At 46.2% G+C, this 17157-nt stretch overlaps 1 protein-coding gene and 1 non-coding gene across 2 annotated transcripts in view; both read right to left on the reverse strand.

Moving 5' to 3' along the window:
- Nucleotides 1-17157, reverse strand: part of DOK6 (docking protein 6) — a 371981-nt gene that overhangs the window by 96518 nt on the left and 258306 nt on the right. Inside the window, exon 5 of the mRNA XM_029064409.1 lies at nt 7426-7615. Within this exon, the coding sequence (XP_028920242.1) occupies nt 7426-7615 (190 nt within the window). The remainder of the gene's footprint in view (nt 1-7425; nt 7616-17157) is intronic.
- Nucleotides 10117-10254, reverse strand: LOC114812660. Its single transcript, XR_003760311.1, has one exon. It is a non-coding gene; the product is annotated as a small nucleolar RNA SNORA7 (small nucleolar RNA).

Genomic DNA, 17157 nt, shown 5'->3' on the forward strand with positions numbered 1-17157 from the left:
GCCTTCTCTTGTAAGATGGACCCTTGGTTGGCTGACTGCGTTTGACCCAAGTGCTACTACAGTGTTCTTCCCACAGGAAGCACTCAATAAATAAATGCCCTTGATGGACCGATCAATTGATTGACCAGAGCAGACTCCTCCTAAGTCTTTTAGCTCTCATCTAGGATAAATGCCCTCCTAGGACCTGTTGGTACAGCAGGGATATCCTGCAGGCAGTCACTGTCCTATCTTAATAATGAGAATAATAACCATTGTGGTATTTGTTAAGTGCTTTACTATGTGCCAGGCACTGTACTAAACAATGGGGTACATACAAGATAATTGGGTTGGACACAGTTCCTGTCCCACATAGGGCTCCCAGTCTCAATCCCCATTTTACATATGAGAGATCTGAGGCACAGAGAAGTGAAGCCAACTGTCCAAGGTCACACGGCATACGCGTGGCGGTGCCAGAATTAGAACCCATGTCCTTCTGACTCGCAGGTCCATACTCTATCCTCTAGGCTATGTTGTCCTGTGGTCTTACCAGTTGCATGGGGACACAGAACCAATGAAATAGAGGAAACAACAGCTTCAAAATGAGTAACTGAGGCTAATTCCACTCCCAGCCTTTCATTTATCAGAAGGCAAAGGTGTCCTCAGTAAGTTTAAATACCCCCAGTACTCAATATGACTTGTCTCCAATGCCATGCATTTCGAAAGGTTGGGTGCCTCTGTTGAGGACAGAGGGAAACAGGGTGAAGGAAGGGCTGTTACATAAACTCTCATTTCTCAAACCACGAGGAACTACTGCACTGTTAGCCTTGGGGAGCTCAGTTAAGGAGTCTGTTAATGAAGCTGGCACATTCAATTTAGACTTGATGCTTCTCAAGACACTGGCGTAAACGGTTGTTTGCTCAGGAATATTAAGATATGTCACAGCATCTGTGAGGGGACGTGTGATATCTTTAGCAAACCTAAAACTGGGATCTGGTGGAAAATCTGTTCCCAAATGTTGCAGATGTTCTCAGATATAGATCACACGTGGTGGACAAAAAGGGAAGGATATTAAACCGTTTTGGGGATTGGCATCAGTGTTCCAGAAGAAATATTGTCGCAAACGTGCATGAGGGGCTATTCATAATAATAACAATGTTGGTATTTGTTAAGCGCTTACTATGTGCAGAGCACTGTTCTAAGCGCTGGGGTAGACACAGGGGAATCAAGTTGTCCCACGTGGGGCTCACAGTCTTAATCCCCATTTTACAGATGAGGTAACTGAGGCACAGAGAAGTTAAGTGACTTGCCCACAGTCACACAGCTGAGAAGTGGCAGAGCCTGGATTCGAACCCATGACCTCTGACTCCAAAGCCCGGGCTCTTTCCACTGAGCCACGCCGCTTAATGTTGGATCTGCCTGTGGTGGTAGTCATAGTTTTCATAGTATTAATTCAGCAGCCGCTGGGTAAAGTGCACTGTTCAAAACTCCAGAGAGAATATGATGTAAGGAAGAGACATATTCCCTGTCCACTAGGTGCTTACACTCCAACGGGGGAGACAGGCATAATTTATAAACAATACTCAAAATGCGTAATTGAAGGCAAAATGAAGCAGCGTGAGAAAATGAGCAGAGTGAACAAGGCAAGAGAATACTTTGGGAAAGAATTGTCGGTGCAGAATTGAGTTGTTTTAAAGCTAAATATGGGGCTGTACATGTCCCCCTTCTGAGTAGAATCAGTATCCAATGCCGAAGAGACAGATGACATAAAGTTCCCTGAATATGTTTCAATCAGTCAATGACATTTATTCAGCATTTACTGTATGCAGAGTTCTGTACCAAGTGCTTGGGAGAGTACAGTGCAATAGATTTGTTAGACACTTACCCTGCCCTCAAAGACCTTTAAATTTAAAGGGAAATATAGAGGAATAATAATAATGATGATAATGATAGTATTTGTTAAGCGCTTACTGTGTGCCAAGCTCTATTTTAAGTGCTGCGTAGATACAAGGTAATCAGGTTGTCCCACGTGGGGCTCACAGTCTTAATCCCCATTTTATAGATGAGGTAACTGAGGCCCAGTGACTTGCCAAAGGTTACACAGCTGACAAGTGGTGGAGTCTGGATTAGAACCTACAACCTCTGACTCCCAAGCCCTTGCCCTTTCCACTATGTATGTATAAAACAATCTAAAAGAGGGAAAAATGGTTGGAATATAAATGCCAATCAATAACCTAAAAGGGAAAATTCAGAATAGATGCTCATATTGAATGGCAATAGTTATCCTTCTCCCCAGAAAGATTTCCAATTTATCCACAAATACTCCAAGTGAGAACCAGCTTACCTTAATTAATTAACACTAATATTCCTTATTTAAAGTAAAGAAACTCTGGAGACCAAGGAAAAAAACAAGGTCTTACATGACACCAAGTGGAATTTCAGGCTCTTGAAGATGGATATGCCTCTGATTAAAAGTTCGACTAACTGAAATGTGAGACATAAAAGGAGATTTTACTTTGAAGAAGGTCAGTGTTAAGCTGAAATCAACAAATTATAGATGAAATCCAAGATGCTATTTCACGAGGTTGTAAAATATTTTTAAGATCCAACCAAACATGTTTCTAGAACATCATTTTACCCACAATTCCCCATTTTTATATAACATTTGTTAAGCTACTAACTACCTGTCTAGCACTGTTCTAAGCATTGGGGTAGGTACAAGTCAGTCAGACTACTGTGTCAGCCTTCTCTCTGACCTCCCTTCCTCCTCTCTCGCCCCGCTCCGGTCTATTCTTCACTCCGCTGCCCGGCTCATCTTCCTGCAGAAACAATCTGGGCATGTCACTCCCCTTCTTAAACAACTCCAGTGGTTGCCTATCAACCTCCGCTCCAAACAAAAACTCCTCACTCTAGGCTTCAAGGCTCTCCATCACCTTGCCCCTTCCTACCTCTCCTCCCTTCTCTCTTTCTACCGCCCACCCCGCACGCTCCGCTCCTCCGCCGCCCACCTCCTCACCGTCCCTCGGTCTCGCCTATCCTGCCGTCGACCCCTGGGTCACGTCCTCCCGCGGTCCTGGAACGCCCTCCCTCCTCACCTCCGCCAAACTGATTCTCTTTCCCTCTTCAAAACCTTACTTAAAAATCACCTCCTCCAAGAGGCCTTCCCAGACTGAGCTCCTCTTCCCCCTCTACTCCCTCTGCCATCCCCCCTTTACCTCTCCGCAGCTAAGCCTCATTTTCCCCTTTTCCCTCTGCTCCTCCACCTCTCCCTTCCCATCCCCACAGCACTGTACTCGTCCGCTCAACTGTATATATTTTCGTTACCCTATTTATTTTGTTAATGAATTGTACATCGCCTTGATTCTATTTAGTTGCCATTGTTTTACGAGATGTTCTTCCCCTTGACGCTGTTTAGTGCCATTGTTCTTGTCTGTCCGTCTCCCCCGATTAGACTGTAAGCCCGTCAAATGGCAGGGACTGTCTCTATCTGTTGCCGACCTGTTCATCCCAAGCGCTTAGTACAGTGCTCTGCACATAGTAAGCGCTCAATAAATACTATTGAATGAATGAATGAAAGGTGGAACCCAGTCCCTGACCCACATGGGGCTCACAGTCCAAGTAGGAGGGAGGGCTGGGTAAGTATTCAATCCCCCATTATAGATGAGGAAACTGAGGCAGGAGCTTACACAGCAGGCAATTGGTGGAGCCAGGATTAGAGCCCTGGTCCTCTAACTCCAAGGTCCATGCTACTTCCCATTTCTCAATATTCATTCATTCATTTAACATAATAATAATAATAATAATGTTGGTATTTGTTAAGCGCTTACTATGTGCCGAGCACTGTTCTAAGCGCTGGGGTAGACATAGGGGAATCAGGTTGTCCCACGTGGGGCTCACAGTCTTAATCCCCATTTTACAGATGAGGGAACTGAGGCACAGAGAAGTGAAGTGACTTGCCCACAGTCACACAGTCGACAAGTGGCAGAGCTGGGATTCGAACTCATGAGCCCTGACTCCAAAGCCCGTGCTCTTTCCACTGAGCCACGCTGCTTCTCCACGCTGCTCTCCACGCTGCTTAAGTGCTGCTTAACATAGTTAAGGAGCACTTACTGTGTGCAGAGCACTGTACTAAGTGCTTGGAATGTACAATTCAGCAACAGATAGAGACAATCCCTGCCCAACAACGGGCTCACAGTCTAGGAGGGGGAAACAGACAACAAAACAAAACAAGCAGATGGGAAACAAAACAAGTAGACAGACAACGAAACAAGTTTAGTGCCTGTCTTTCATTCTAGACTGTAAGCTCCTTGAGAAACAGTGTAGCCTAAAGGAAACAGCACAGGCCTGAGAGAGCGACAGTTCTAATCCCAGCTCTGCCACAAGTCTGCTTTGTGGCTTTGGACAAGTCACTTAACTTCTCTGCGCCTCAGTTACCTCATCTGTAAAATGGAGATTAAGACTGTGAACTCCATGTGGGACAGGGACTCTGTCCGCCTCGATTATCTTGTATCTACCCCAGTGCTTAGAAAGATGCTTGACACACACTAAGTGCTTAAGAAATGCCACTATTATCATTACTATGGGAAAAGAACTCTTGTACTCTCCGAAGCACTTAGTACAGTAATAATAATAATGATGGTATTTTTTTAAGCACTTACTATGTGCCAAGTACTGTTCTAAGCACTGTAGGTGCTCAGTAAATATGATAGGTTATAATAATACTAATTATGATATTTGTTAAGCGCTTATTATGTGCCAAGCACTGTTCTATGTGCTGGGGTAGATACATGTTAGTAAGGTTGGACACAGTCCCTGTCCCATATAGGGCTCCCGTTCTTAATCCCCATTTTACAGATGAGATAAGTGAGGCCCAGAGAAGTGAAGTGACTTGCCCAGGATCACACAGCAGACATGTGGCGGAGCCAGGATTAGCACTCATGACCTTCTGACTCCCAGGCCCGTGCTCTATCCATAACTTGTCAGGCAGTAGTGGTGCAAAAATGACTACATCAACTTAGATTAGAAACCAGTTTTGAAATTCTCTTGTATTTTGGTGCAATTAAAAGACAGGCAGAATCAGATCAATCACAATCATTCACTAGTCCACCCTGCTCCTCTGAAGAAGAGACTAGGATTCCATACCATAAGATTTCATATTTTCACTGTTCCCTTAGAAAGTTAAATTGAAGGCCTGCTCTTTCACAAAAGCATAGGTTGGTTAAGTAATTTGATCATCAATTTGGGTTAGATGGGCTCTTGCCAATGACGGATGCGCTCATTTCACCTAGAGCCCCAAACTCTACATATGTCTTGAACTGAAATAGAAAACTGTGGTCTGTTGGCTTCACAGGAAAACAGATTTTTCATATTGTAACCAAAGGTTGGTATTTTCATGGGTCATCTATACAGTGGTGATAGCCTGGCTGAGGGAAGAGGTAGTTCATTCATTCATTCATTCATTCAATCATATTTATTGAGCACTTCCTCTGTGCAGAGCACTGTACTAAGTGCTTGGAAAGTTCAATTCAGCCACAAAGAGAGACAATCCCTGCCCACAACGGGCTTTAGGAGGGGTGCGGTGAGGAGGGAGGGGGAAGCCAATTGAGTTGGGCAGAAAGAACCGTAGAGGAATCTTCTGGGAAACGAAACCAGAGGAGGACTGAGGAGACAGAGGAAGAGTGGGACCAAAGACTCTTTATAACCAGGGCCTGTCAGGGAGGAGACACTGTGTCCCACTGGTCTCCCTCAGCAGGTGGGCCTGGATTTGGAACAGGCCACTTCCTGTACTCCTGTCCCAAGGATATCATCGTTTCTCATGGTCTGGCCAGTGACTCAATCAATCACTTGCATTTAATGAATGCTTACTGTGTGCAGAGCACTTTATTAAGTCTATAATACAAGAGTGGTGGTGGACATGTTCCCTCCCCACAAGGAGCTTGATGTCTGGACTCGCCCCACATCTCTCCGCTGATAACCACTGGGCCTGCTCCTCCCCTCCGAAGGGCCTGCTCCTTCAGAGGGAAGGCCTGCTCTGCAGACATTATATAGACACCCCAACAAATCTGGAAACTCTCTCCGTGCAGCACCCTACCAAACCTATCCAGTAAAAAAGACAAGGGTGTTGTCAGAGGGGAAGAAAACAAATGAGGCTGGAGATTCCCCATCTGGCAGGGTGAACCTTACTGATAGGAACCAGGATGCTTGGGTTACATTGACCGACAGAGTTTCACCCTGGAATATTTATCTGCTGGAAGCCATCCAGCTGGTCCCCAGAAACGCTCTCTTTAATGATATTCATTCTCCTGTGCCTGCAGCAAAATTCTGCATTCAGATTTAATGAATCAAAATCTCCTTCTCACCTCATTTGCAGCTAAACAGGTTCCCATTGTTTGCCAGTTGCCATGGACTGATCTGAAAATAATGGCTTCTTTCCCTGTCCTGGGTGCATTCTGGGCCAGGTGAACTGTTCCTTCTTGGAGGAGGAATGGTCATTTTGTTGACAAAATAACAGAAATGCCATAAGGGTGTTAAAATATTTTCTACTTAAGGGAATATGTGAGTTGTTCACCCAACTTTCCCCTATCCAACTGAACTCCGTGACTTCCTTCCAAAATGTTCCAGCTCATTGCCTTAATTAAGTGCATTTGTGGGTAATGAAAGAACGTAGCAACTCACTTCTTAATATGCGCCATTTTCACTATTATATAATTTTTCAAAGAGGCAGACTTTAATAGGGAAAATGGATTCGGGCTCTTGAATAGGCGGCCTGCATGTCCACCCCCTCACAGCCTTCTCCAAGTGACACAGGGCCGGAGAATGGGGGGCAGGGATGGTCTGAACAACTAGCGTTCCCATTCCCAGGAGAGCTGATGGCACAGTGGACTGCATGGCTTAATGGATAGAGTGCCGGGCTGGGAGTCAGAAGGACCTGGGTTCTAATTCTCACCTTACCACTTAACTACTGTGTGACCTTGAGTAAGTTACTTCACTTCTCTGTGCTTCAGTTTCCTCATCTGTAAAGTGGGGATTAAGACTGTGAGTCCCATATGGCCAACCTGATTTGCTTGTATCCACCCCAGCACAGAGGGACCTGAAGCAAAGGAAGAGATGGCTTAGTCAGGAAAGGCCTCTTAGGGGAGATGTGCCTTCAGTAAGATTTTGAAGGAGGGGAGAGAAAATGAGCAGATGTCATCCCCATTTTACAGATAAGAAAACTGAGGCACAGAGCGCAGTTGGGTGACTTGCTCAGGGTCACACAGAAGGTCAGTCTCTGAGCTTGGGATAGAACCCATGTCTCTTGATGCACTGACTTGTGCTCTTTCCACTGGGCCATTCTGCCTTGGTGTTTGAGAAACCCCTGGGGTCCCCTGCAGAGAAAGACGCTGATCTCCACTCAGTTCCTTCGGTCCCCAGGAGTCCTTGGTGGACTACGTGGGCGTGATTGCTTACCTTCCCGACTCAAAGGTGAACCACGTGGAGTCTCGCCCATAACGCCTCAGGGAGCTGAGCGGCCACATCACCAGCTTGGCCTTGGCGTTGTGGATATCCCAGAGATAGATGTTCTCGTGGGTGATCTGCATGGTGCACTCCCCGTAGATGTCTAGGTTGGGGGTGGGCATTAGGTACACGTTGAATCTTTCTGTGGAGCAAGAAGAGGGTGGAGTAAGAGATCAGTCAAAGATGCCAATTATGTTTCCAGTGGTATTTGTTAAGAGCTTATTGTGTACCAGGCATTGGATTAAGTGCTGGGATAGATTGATCAATCAATCAATCGATCAATCACTGGTATTTATTGAGCACTTACTTTGTGCAGAGCACTGTTTTAGGCACTTGGGAGAGTACAGTGCAACAGAGTTAGCAGACATATTCCCTGCCCACAGCGAGCTTATAGTCTAGAGGGGGAGACAAACACTAATATAAATAAGTGATTTATACTTAATTCAGTTTTCGGGATTGTCCAGGGTAGGTGAGCCCCTACTCTCTTTCTCCAGGAAGGACAAGAACCCAGGCATGTAATTCATTCAGTTGTATTTATTGAGTGCTTACCATGTGCAAAGCACAGTATTAAGCACTTGGGAGAGTACAATTTAACAACAATTGCAATTCACAATTCTAACTATTCAATTGCAGGGAGTGTGATTGCTAATTTTGTTGTACTCTCCCAAAGACTTTATACAGTGCTCTGCATATATTAAGCACTCAGTAAATACCATTGACTGATTGATGAACCAGGGGGTCCCTGTGTAAACAGTCTCTCTGACATTTGCTAGATAGAAGCTAATTAGGTTGGATGTAGTCCATGTCCCCTATGGGGCTCACAGTCTTACTCCCCATTTTACAGATGAGGGAATTAAGGCATAGGGAAATGAAGTGACTTGTTCAAGGTCACACAGCAAAGAAGAAGTGGAACAGGGATTAGAACCCAGGTCCTTTGACTCCTAGGCTGGTGCTCTTTCCACTAGGCCACTCTGTGACTTTGAATAGCCATTTCATTTGTCCTGCAGGTTCAGAAAGGACATTGGATCCTTCCCAGCATCCTGAAGGTTTAGGCCTGATCCCCATCCTGATAGATGGAAATTCTTATGCAAACCACGGATGGAAATCACCCGATAGTCCCAGGATATTATGTGGATTGTGGATACTGTAATTTCCCAATGGCTTCTGGGCACTTAAAAGTATCAGGTCACTTACAGAGGAGCCTAACATGCAGTCAGAATCAACGACTTGGTACATTCAATGCAAAAATTCTCTCCAGGGATCATTTCTTTTCTTTAATTTTCCACTACTGGAAAAAAATGATGTTAAGTGTATGAAGGGCCTCCTCCCCTAGAAATTCCCTGGATGATAATTTGAGGGTGGGGTGGCAAGTGGGTGAACCTGCCAGAAAGGGCTCCCAGGGAACAACCGTTAAGGGGTTCAGCGGTTGCAAAATTAATTATTTGGAGAGATACACAGGCACAGCTGGAGGAGGAGTGATAGGCCTGGAAATTCACTGTTTATTGTCAGTATGGATTGTAGGCTTTGGAAAGATTAATGGTTGGCTGGGCTCTGCTGGGATTGCCTGTACAATGCAATATGAGGGTTCTTTTTTCTTATATAAGATACAATATGGATTCAGTGGCGCAGAGCAATGTCGCTTGGATCCAATCAGATGTAATATATGCATGCATGGACCTAGTTTACAAACCATATGGCTGTAACTTCTGCACACTAGTCCTGGGACTGTTTAGACAAAAGAAAATCTAACGGCCCATTGATTCCGAGCCTCGCGTCCCACAGAATTAATTCAGATCAGTAACCCCAGTGCTGTCTTCTCCAAAATGGCAGTGGAGCAGTCGGCATCTGAGTCTCGATCTGGCAATGGGCTAGGATGTCTCGCACCCCCATCAATCTCTTATTGCTCTAGCGGTTTGCTCTCCCTTTGCTGATGGCTGCGTGTCTTTAATAATAATGATAATTATTGTATTAGTTAAGTGCTTACTATGTGCCAGGCACTATACTAAGTCCGGGAGGGGTACAAGTAAATCGGGTTGGACACAGTCCTTGTCCCACATAGGCCTCACACTCTCAATCTCATTTTTCAAAAGAGGTAACTGAGGCACAGAGAAGTTAAGTGACTTGACCAAGGTCATCAACAGACAAGTGACAGAGCCGGGATCAGAACCCATGACTTTCTGACTCCCTGGCCCACGATTTATCCACTACGCCATCCTGCTTAGGCACTTTCCTCAGTCACTAACCAATAGTAGAATTGATTTTCAGTCCAGAGCACAGTGGAGTTCTTACACATTACTTCATTCAATCATAATTATTGAGCTCTTACAGTGTGCCAAGCACTGTACTAAGCACCTGGGAGAGTACAATATAACAACAAACAGACACATTCCTGCCCACAATGAGGTTGCAGTCTAGAGGGGGTCTTGTCTTATGCTGTTGAGTCATCTTCGACCCATAGCAACACCACGGACACATCTCTTCCAGAACGCCCCATCTCCATCTGCAATTGTTCTGGTAGTGGATCTATAGAGTATTGTTGGTAAAAATACAGAAGTGGTTTACCATTGCCTCCTTCTGCACAGTAAACTTGAGTGTCCGCCCTTGATTCTCTCCCATGCTGCTGCCTAGAACAGGTAAGTTTTGACTTGAAGCAGATTGTCCTCCACTCGCTAGCCACTGCCCAAGGTAGGAATGGAATGGATATGCCTCTGCCTGACTCTCCCTCTCGTATTCGAGACAGATAGAGTACTGAGAACTCTCCAGGTGAGACCCTGAGAGGGGGTCTAGAAGGGGAGACAAATATTAATATACATGAATAAATAAATAGATAAATGAATAAGTAAATAAATTACAGATATAAACAAATATATACATATGCACTGCAGGGATGGGACCGAGGATGAATGAAGAAGCAAGTAAGAGCAGTGCAGAAGGGAATGGGAGAAGAGGAGAGGAGGGCATAGTCAGGGAAGGCTTCTTGGAGGAGATGGGCCTTCAATAAGGTTTTGAAGTGGGGGAGAGCCATTACCTATCTGATATGAGGAGAGAGGATATTCATTTGATAGTATTTACTGAGCACTTACTACGCGCAGAGCACTGTACTAAATGCTTGGAATGTACAATCCAGGCCAGAGGTAGGATGTGAGAGTGAGATGGCAGTGAAACACATGATCCTTGCTTACAGCCTAACATCCTTCTGGGTCAATCAGTTGGGAGCTCAACAGCTCAGCAAGTGCCAAAGTAACCAAAACAAACCAAACCAAACGGGGCAGCAGAAGGTAGCAACCATGCCCTCTCTCCTAATAATAATATGTGTTAAGTGCTTACTATGTGCCAAGCACTGTTCTAAGCCCTGGAATAGATACACGATAATGAGGTTGGACCCAATCTCTGTCCCACATGGGGCTAACAGTCTTTATCCTCATTTTACAGATGAGGTAACTGAGGTACTTAGAAGTGAAGTGACTTGCCCAAGGTCACACAGCAGACATGTGGCAGAGTCAGGATTAGAATCCACATCCTCTGACTCCCAGGCCTGTGTTGTTTCCACTAGGCCACACTCTGCTGGGACTCCAGGTGGCACCGGTGGTGCTAAGACGAAGCCCGGAGGCAGCCAGAGGAGCAACCATCTTTCGGCTGCGGATCAGTTCTCTTGGACATCTGTGCTCCTGGGGAATTGACTGTGCTACAGGTTTTCCAAGACTTGGTTAGCAAAGAGCAGGATGGAATTCCTTCTCTCTCTGTCTCTCTCGTTCTCCTCCTCCTTCTTTCCCTCCAGAGACCACTCCCTCTCCCTTTGCCATCACACTTGCACTTGGATTAGTTCCCTCTATTCATTCCACCCTTAGCCCACAGCACTTATGTTAATGTCTGTCTCCCCCTCAAGATTTTAAGATCGTTGTGGGCAGGATAAAGGTTTACCAAATCTGTTATATTGTATTCTCCCAGGCACTCAATACAGCGCTCCTCACAAGGTAAGTGCTCTGTGAATATGACTGACTTGTAGTTTGCTTGATTTGCCTCACTTCTCTGTGACTCCTTGGGGTGGTGGGAGGCTCCAAATGGCAGTCACCCAGGGCTCTGCTGGACTCCTGTGGGGAGATGACCTTGGCCACTCCCTCTTCCCTGCTCATGGTCCCATCCACTTTAATGCACTGAAATGTTAGCTTTAAGAGTGTCTTTCAAGTCTTTTTTCTGTTAGGGGTGGCAGAGAGAAAATACAGGGGACTGGGAGAAAGAGGAGAGCCAAGTTCTGATCCTTGTTCTACCTCTTGCAGGCTGAGGGATCTGAGGCAAATCACATAATCTCTCTGCAGCTATTTTCTCATTTGTAAAATGGGGATACAGTTTTTAGTCTCCCTTCCTATCAGATTTCTACAGAAACATTCTGGGCATGTCACCCCCCTCCTCACAAATTTCCAGTGGTTGCCTATCAGCCAAGCAAAAACTCCTCACTATTGGCTTCAAACCTCTCCATCACCTTGCCCTCTTTTACCTCAGCTCCCTTCTCTCCTTCTACATCCCAGCCCTCACACTCCACTCCTCTGGTGCCACTCACCTTCTTTCTCACTGTGCCTCATTCTCACCTATCCTGCAGTCAACCCCTGGCCCACTTTTTCACCTCTGGCCTGGAATGCTCTTCCTTCTCAAATCCACCAAATAACCTTACTTCCCCCTTCAAAGCCCTTCTGAAGGCTCACCTCCTCCAAGAGGCCTTCCCAGACTAAGCCCCCCCCCTTTTCCTCAGCTCCCCCATCCCTGCCCCACAGCACTCTTGTATTTATATACATATCTATAATTCTATTTATTTATATACATGCCTGTTTATTTATTTTGATGTCTGCCTCCTTCCTTCTAGACTTCAAGCCCGGTGTGGTCAGGGATTGTCTCTGTTGCTAAATTGTACTTTCCAAGTGCTTAGTACGGTCCTCTGCACACACTAAGTACTCAATAAATAGGATTGAATAAATGAATGAATGAGTCCTGATGGAACAGGGTCTGTGCCCAATCTGAACATTTTGCCATCTTGACTATCTTGAACTTCAGTACCCAGTGCTGTATCTACCCCATTGTTCAACACACATAGAGCCCATCATATACTCACTCCCTTGGTGAACTCATTCACTCCCATGGCTTCAACTATCATCTCTATGCAGATGACACCCAAATCTACATCTCCTCCCCTGTTCTCTCCCCCTCCCTCCAGGCTCATATCACCTCCTGCCTCCAGGACATCTCCACCTGAATGTCTCCCTGCCACTTAAAGCTAAATTTAAAGCTAGGGAAGCAGCGTGGCTCAGTGGAAAGACCCTGGGCTTCGGAGTCAGAGGTCATGGGTTCAAATCCCAGCTCTGCCACTTGTCAGTTGTGTGACTGTGGGCAAGTCACTTAACTTCTCTGAACCTCAGTTACCTCATCTGTAAAATGGGGATTAACTGCGAGCCTCAAGCGGGACAACCTGATTACCCTGTATCTACCTCAGCACTTAGAACAGTGCTCGGCACATTGTAAGTGCTTAACAAATACCAACATTATTATTATTATTATTCTTGGGCAAGCCATTTAACTTCACTGTGCCTCAGTTTCCTCATCTGTAAAATGGGAATGAGTGTGAGCCCCATGTGGGACAAGGACTTGGTCCAATCTGACTGTCTTGTATATATCCCTGTGCTTAGAAAGGTATGTGGCACATCCCCTCAACTGTGAGCTCGTTGGGAGCAGGGATTGTCAGTGTTTATTGTTGTATTGCACCTTCCCCAGCACTTATTACAGTGCTCTGCACACAGTAAGTTCTTAATAAAAACCCTCGAATGAATGAATGAACAAGTACCATTATTATTATTATTATTATTAATATTGCTAATTGGTAGCCCAAAACTGTTTTGGGAGGCTCAAAATCAGACCTTCTCTCTACATGCACACCCCAGGGAGGTCACCCTCTCCGAAATTCCAGCCCAGGCCATCTCCAAGCCCCATCCAGTTGAAGACTTGCTCTGAAACAACACCTGGGACACTTGGAGGAACCATGTGACAGTTGTCATGCTGTCCCCCCAGACCCCATCCTCATGTTGAGGGATGGACCACTCCCCAACCTAAACTCTCCCCTCTACTTTGCTCCACACTCAGGCAAGTCTTTCCTCTACCATTAATGAATGAACATGGCCAAGTGGATAGAGCACTGGCCTAGGAGTCAGAAGGAGCTGGGTTCTAATCCTGGCCAAGTCACATCTCCTGTGTGACCTTGAGCAAGTCACTTCATGTCTCTGGGACTTGTGGTGAGCCCACAGCAAGCTGCCTTTTTAATGACCGTTTGTGATCCCATGAACAACAACAAGGGAGAGACTTTGCTAAGGCCCTGATGGTCTATATCTGGGACAGTTGACTGTGGGACTGTGGGGTGAAGCATGGAGGGAGGCAGGGCTTTCTCTCCCTGTTCTATCCAGCAACAAACCTGGACCAATCAATGACTGCCATAGAGCCACATCAGCCATGTCTAAGGCAGATAAAAAGCGGCCCCTTGGAATCACAAGAGGCATGCCCGAAGAGGGGGCACCTAGAAGCAGCAGAAGACAGCAGCACTGAGACACCATATTGGACCTTTGGGTGATGGAGTGAGTGAAAGTGTGTATATGTGTCATTCATTCATTCATTCATTCAATAGTACTTATTGAGCGCTTACTATGTGCAGAGCACTGTACTAAGCACTTGGAATGAACAAGTCGGCAACAGATAGAGACAGTCCCTGCCATTTGACGGGCTTACAGTCTAATCGGGGGAGACGGACAGACAAGAACAATGGCAATAAATAGAGTCAAGGGGAAGAACATCTCGTAAAAACAATGGCAACTAAATAGAATCAAGGCGATGTACATTTCATTAACAAAATAAATAGGGTAATGGAAATATATATATAGTTGAGCGGACGAGTACAGTGCTGAGGGGATGGGAAGGGAGAGGGGGAGGAGCAGAGGGAAATGGGGGGAAAAGAGGGTTTAGCTGCGGAGAGGTGAAGGGGGGGTGGTAGAGGGAGTAGAGGGAGAAGAGGAGCTCAGTCTGGGAAGGCCTCTTGGAGGAGGTGAGTTTTAAGTAGGGTTTTGAAGAGGGGAAGAGAATCAGTTTGGCGGAGGTGAGGAGGGAGGGCGTTCCAGGACCGCGGGAGGACGTGGCCCCGGGGTCGACAGCGGGATAGGCGAGACCGAGGGATGGTGAAGAGGTGGGCGGCAGAGGAGCGGAGCGTGCGGGGTGGGCGGTAGAAAGAGAGAAGGGAGGAGAGGTAGGAAGGGGCAAGGTGATGTAGAGCCTTGAAGCCTAGAGTGAGGAGTTTTTGTTTGGAGCGGAGGTTGATAGGCAACCACTGGAGGTGTTTAAGAAGGGGAGTGACATGCCCAGATCGTTTCTGCAGGAAGATGAGCCGGGCAGCGGAGTGAAGAATAGACCGGAGCGGGGCGAGAGAGGAGGAAGGGAGGTCAGAGAGAAGGCTGACACAGTAGTCTAGCCGGGATATAACAAGAGCCTGTAGCAGTAAGGTAGCCGTTTGGGTGGAGAGGAAAGGGCGGATCTTGGCGATATTGTAAAGGTGAAACCGGCAGGTCTTGGTAACGGATAGGATGTGTGGGGTGAACGAGAGACGAATCAAGGATGACACCGAGATTGCGGGCCTGAGAGACGGGAAGGATGGTCGTGCCATCCACGGTGATAGGGAAGTCTGGGAGAGGACCGGGTTTGGGAGGGAAGATGAGGAGCTCAGTCTTGCTCATGTTGAGTTTTAGGTGGCGGGCCGACATCCAGGTGGAGATGTCCCGGAGGCGGGAGGAGATGCGAGCCTGAAGGGAGGGGGAGAGGACAGGGGCGGAGATGTAGATCTGCGTGTCATCTGCGTAGAGATGGTAGTCAAAGCCGTGAGAGCGAATGAGTTCACCGAGGGAGTGAGTGTAAATGGAGAACAGAAGAGGGCCAAGAACTGACCCTTGAGGAACTCCAACAGTTAAAGGATGGGAGGGGGAGGAGGCACGAGCGAAGGAGACCGAGAATGACCGGCCAGAGAGGTAAGAGGAGAACCAGGAGAGGACGGAGTCCGTGAAGCCAAGGTGAGATAAGGTATGGAGGAGGAGGGGATGGTCGACAGTGTCAAAGGCAGCAGAGAGGTCAAGGAGGATCAGAATGGAGTAGGAGCCATTGGATTTGGCAAGAAGGAGGTCATGGGTTACCTTAGAGAGAACAGTCTCGGTAGAGTGGAGGGGACGGAAGCCAGATTGGAGGGGGTCTAGGAGAGAATGGGAGTTAAGGAATTCTAAGCATCGATTGTAGACGACTCGTCTACATGCCCTTGCATGCTGGTAAAACTAAGTATAAGAACTTTTCACAGTAACTTTGATGATCAGAGGTGTGGTTTGACTTCTACTACATGTCACAGAGGCTACCCCGGTCCAGAAAGGTCCTGGTTGGTAAGAATCGGGGGGCTTGCGACAGACCTCGGTTGCCTTATCTGTAAAATAGGGACTAAGACTGTGAGCCCCATGTAGAACATGGATTGTGTACAACCTTGTATTTATTTCACCGCTTAGTATAGTGCCTGGTACATAGAAAGCATTTAACAAATGCTTGAGGGCAGGGATGATATAATTTGCATTTGTTATATTCTCAAGTGCTTAGTATAATTTCTGCACCCAGCAGACATTCAGTAATGACTATTAATTGATTAGTCCCACAGTCACAGCGTGGCCCAATCGAAACAGCATGGGTTTGGGAATAGAGGATGTGGGTCAAAAATACCGGCTCTGCTATGTGACCTTGCACAAGTCACTCTTTATTTCTCTGTGTCTTTTACCTCATCTGTAAAAATGTGGATCAAGACTGTGAACCCCATGTGGGACATGTACTTTGTCCTACCTGATTACCTTGTATTTACTCCAGTGCTTACTATAGTACTTGGCACATAGTAAGGGCTTAACAAATACCATTATTATTATTATTTTTAGCTTATAGATTAACTTGTTTCTCCCCCAGTGCTTAGAATGGTGTTTGACACACAGTAAGCACATAACAAATGCCATAATGATAAAGGATCTTTCAGTCTACACAAGGAGACAGACATACACACATCTTAGATAAGGAGACCTACAACTCATAATCTGGCCCTTGAAAACTACAATGGAGGAGTGGCATAGGATCACAACTGACAAAGGGTAGAACAGAAAGCTCCCAACAACACAAATAGAGCACAAGCTTGGGGGTCAGAGGACCTGGATTCTAATCCAGTTCTGCCAATTGCCTGCTGTGTGACTTTGGGCAAATCACTAAACTTCTCTGGGCCTCAGTCCCCCAATCTGTGAAATGGGCATGAGATACCTGTTCTCCCTCCTATTTAGACTGTGAGCTCCATGTGGGACAGGGTCTTGTAATTATCCCGGCAATTAGAACAGTGGCTTGACACATAGTAAGGGCTTAACAAATACCATAGTAGTGGTGGTAATAATAATAATAATGACAATTATATATGCATATGCTAAAGAGGCTGGACTGTCCTATGAATCAATGCTTTACCGTGGCAGAAGAGTTTGTGTATGCTGATTCAGCTTAGAGCTATGCCACTGAGAGATACTCTCTTGTCAGGGCTACCCATAATGGAAAGATCTAAGCCAAAGGGTCAGACAAAGTTGATTCACCTGTGCTGAAAGAGTCAAT

Source organism: Ornithorhynchus anatinus, chromosome 5 (genome assembly GCF_004115215.2).
Source record: "Ornithorhynchus anatinus isolate Pmale09 chromosome 5, mOrnAna1.pri.v4, whole genome shotgun sequence".
In the NCBI taxonomy this organism is placed as follows: domain Eukaryota; kingdom Metazoa; phylum Chordata; class Mammalia; order Monotremata; family Ornithorhynchidae; genus Ornithorhynchus; species Ornithorhynchus anatinus.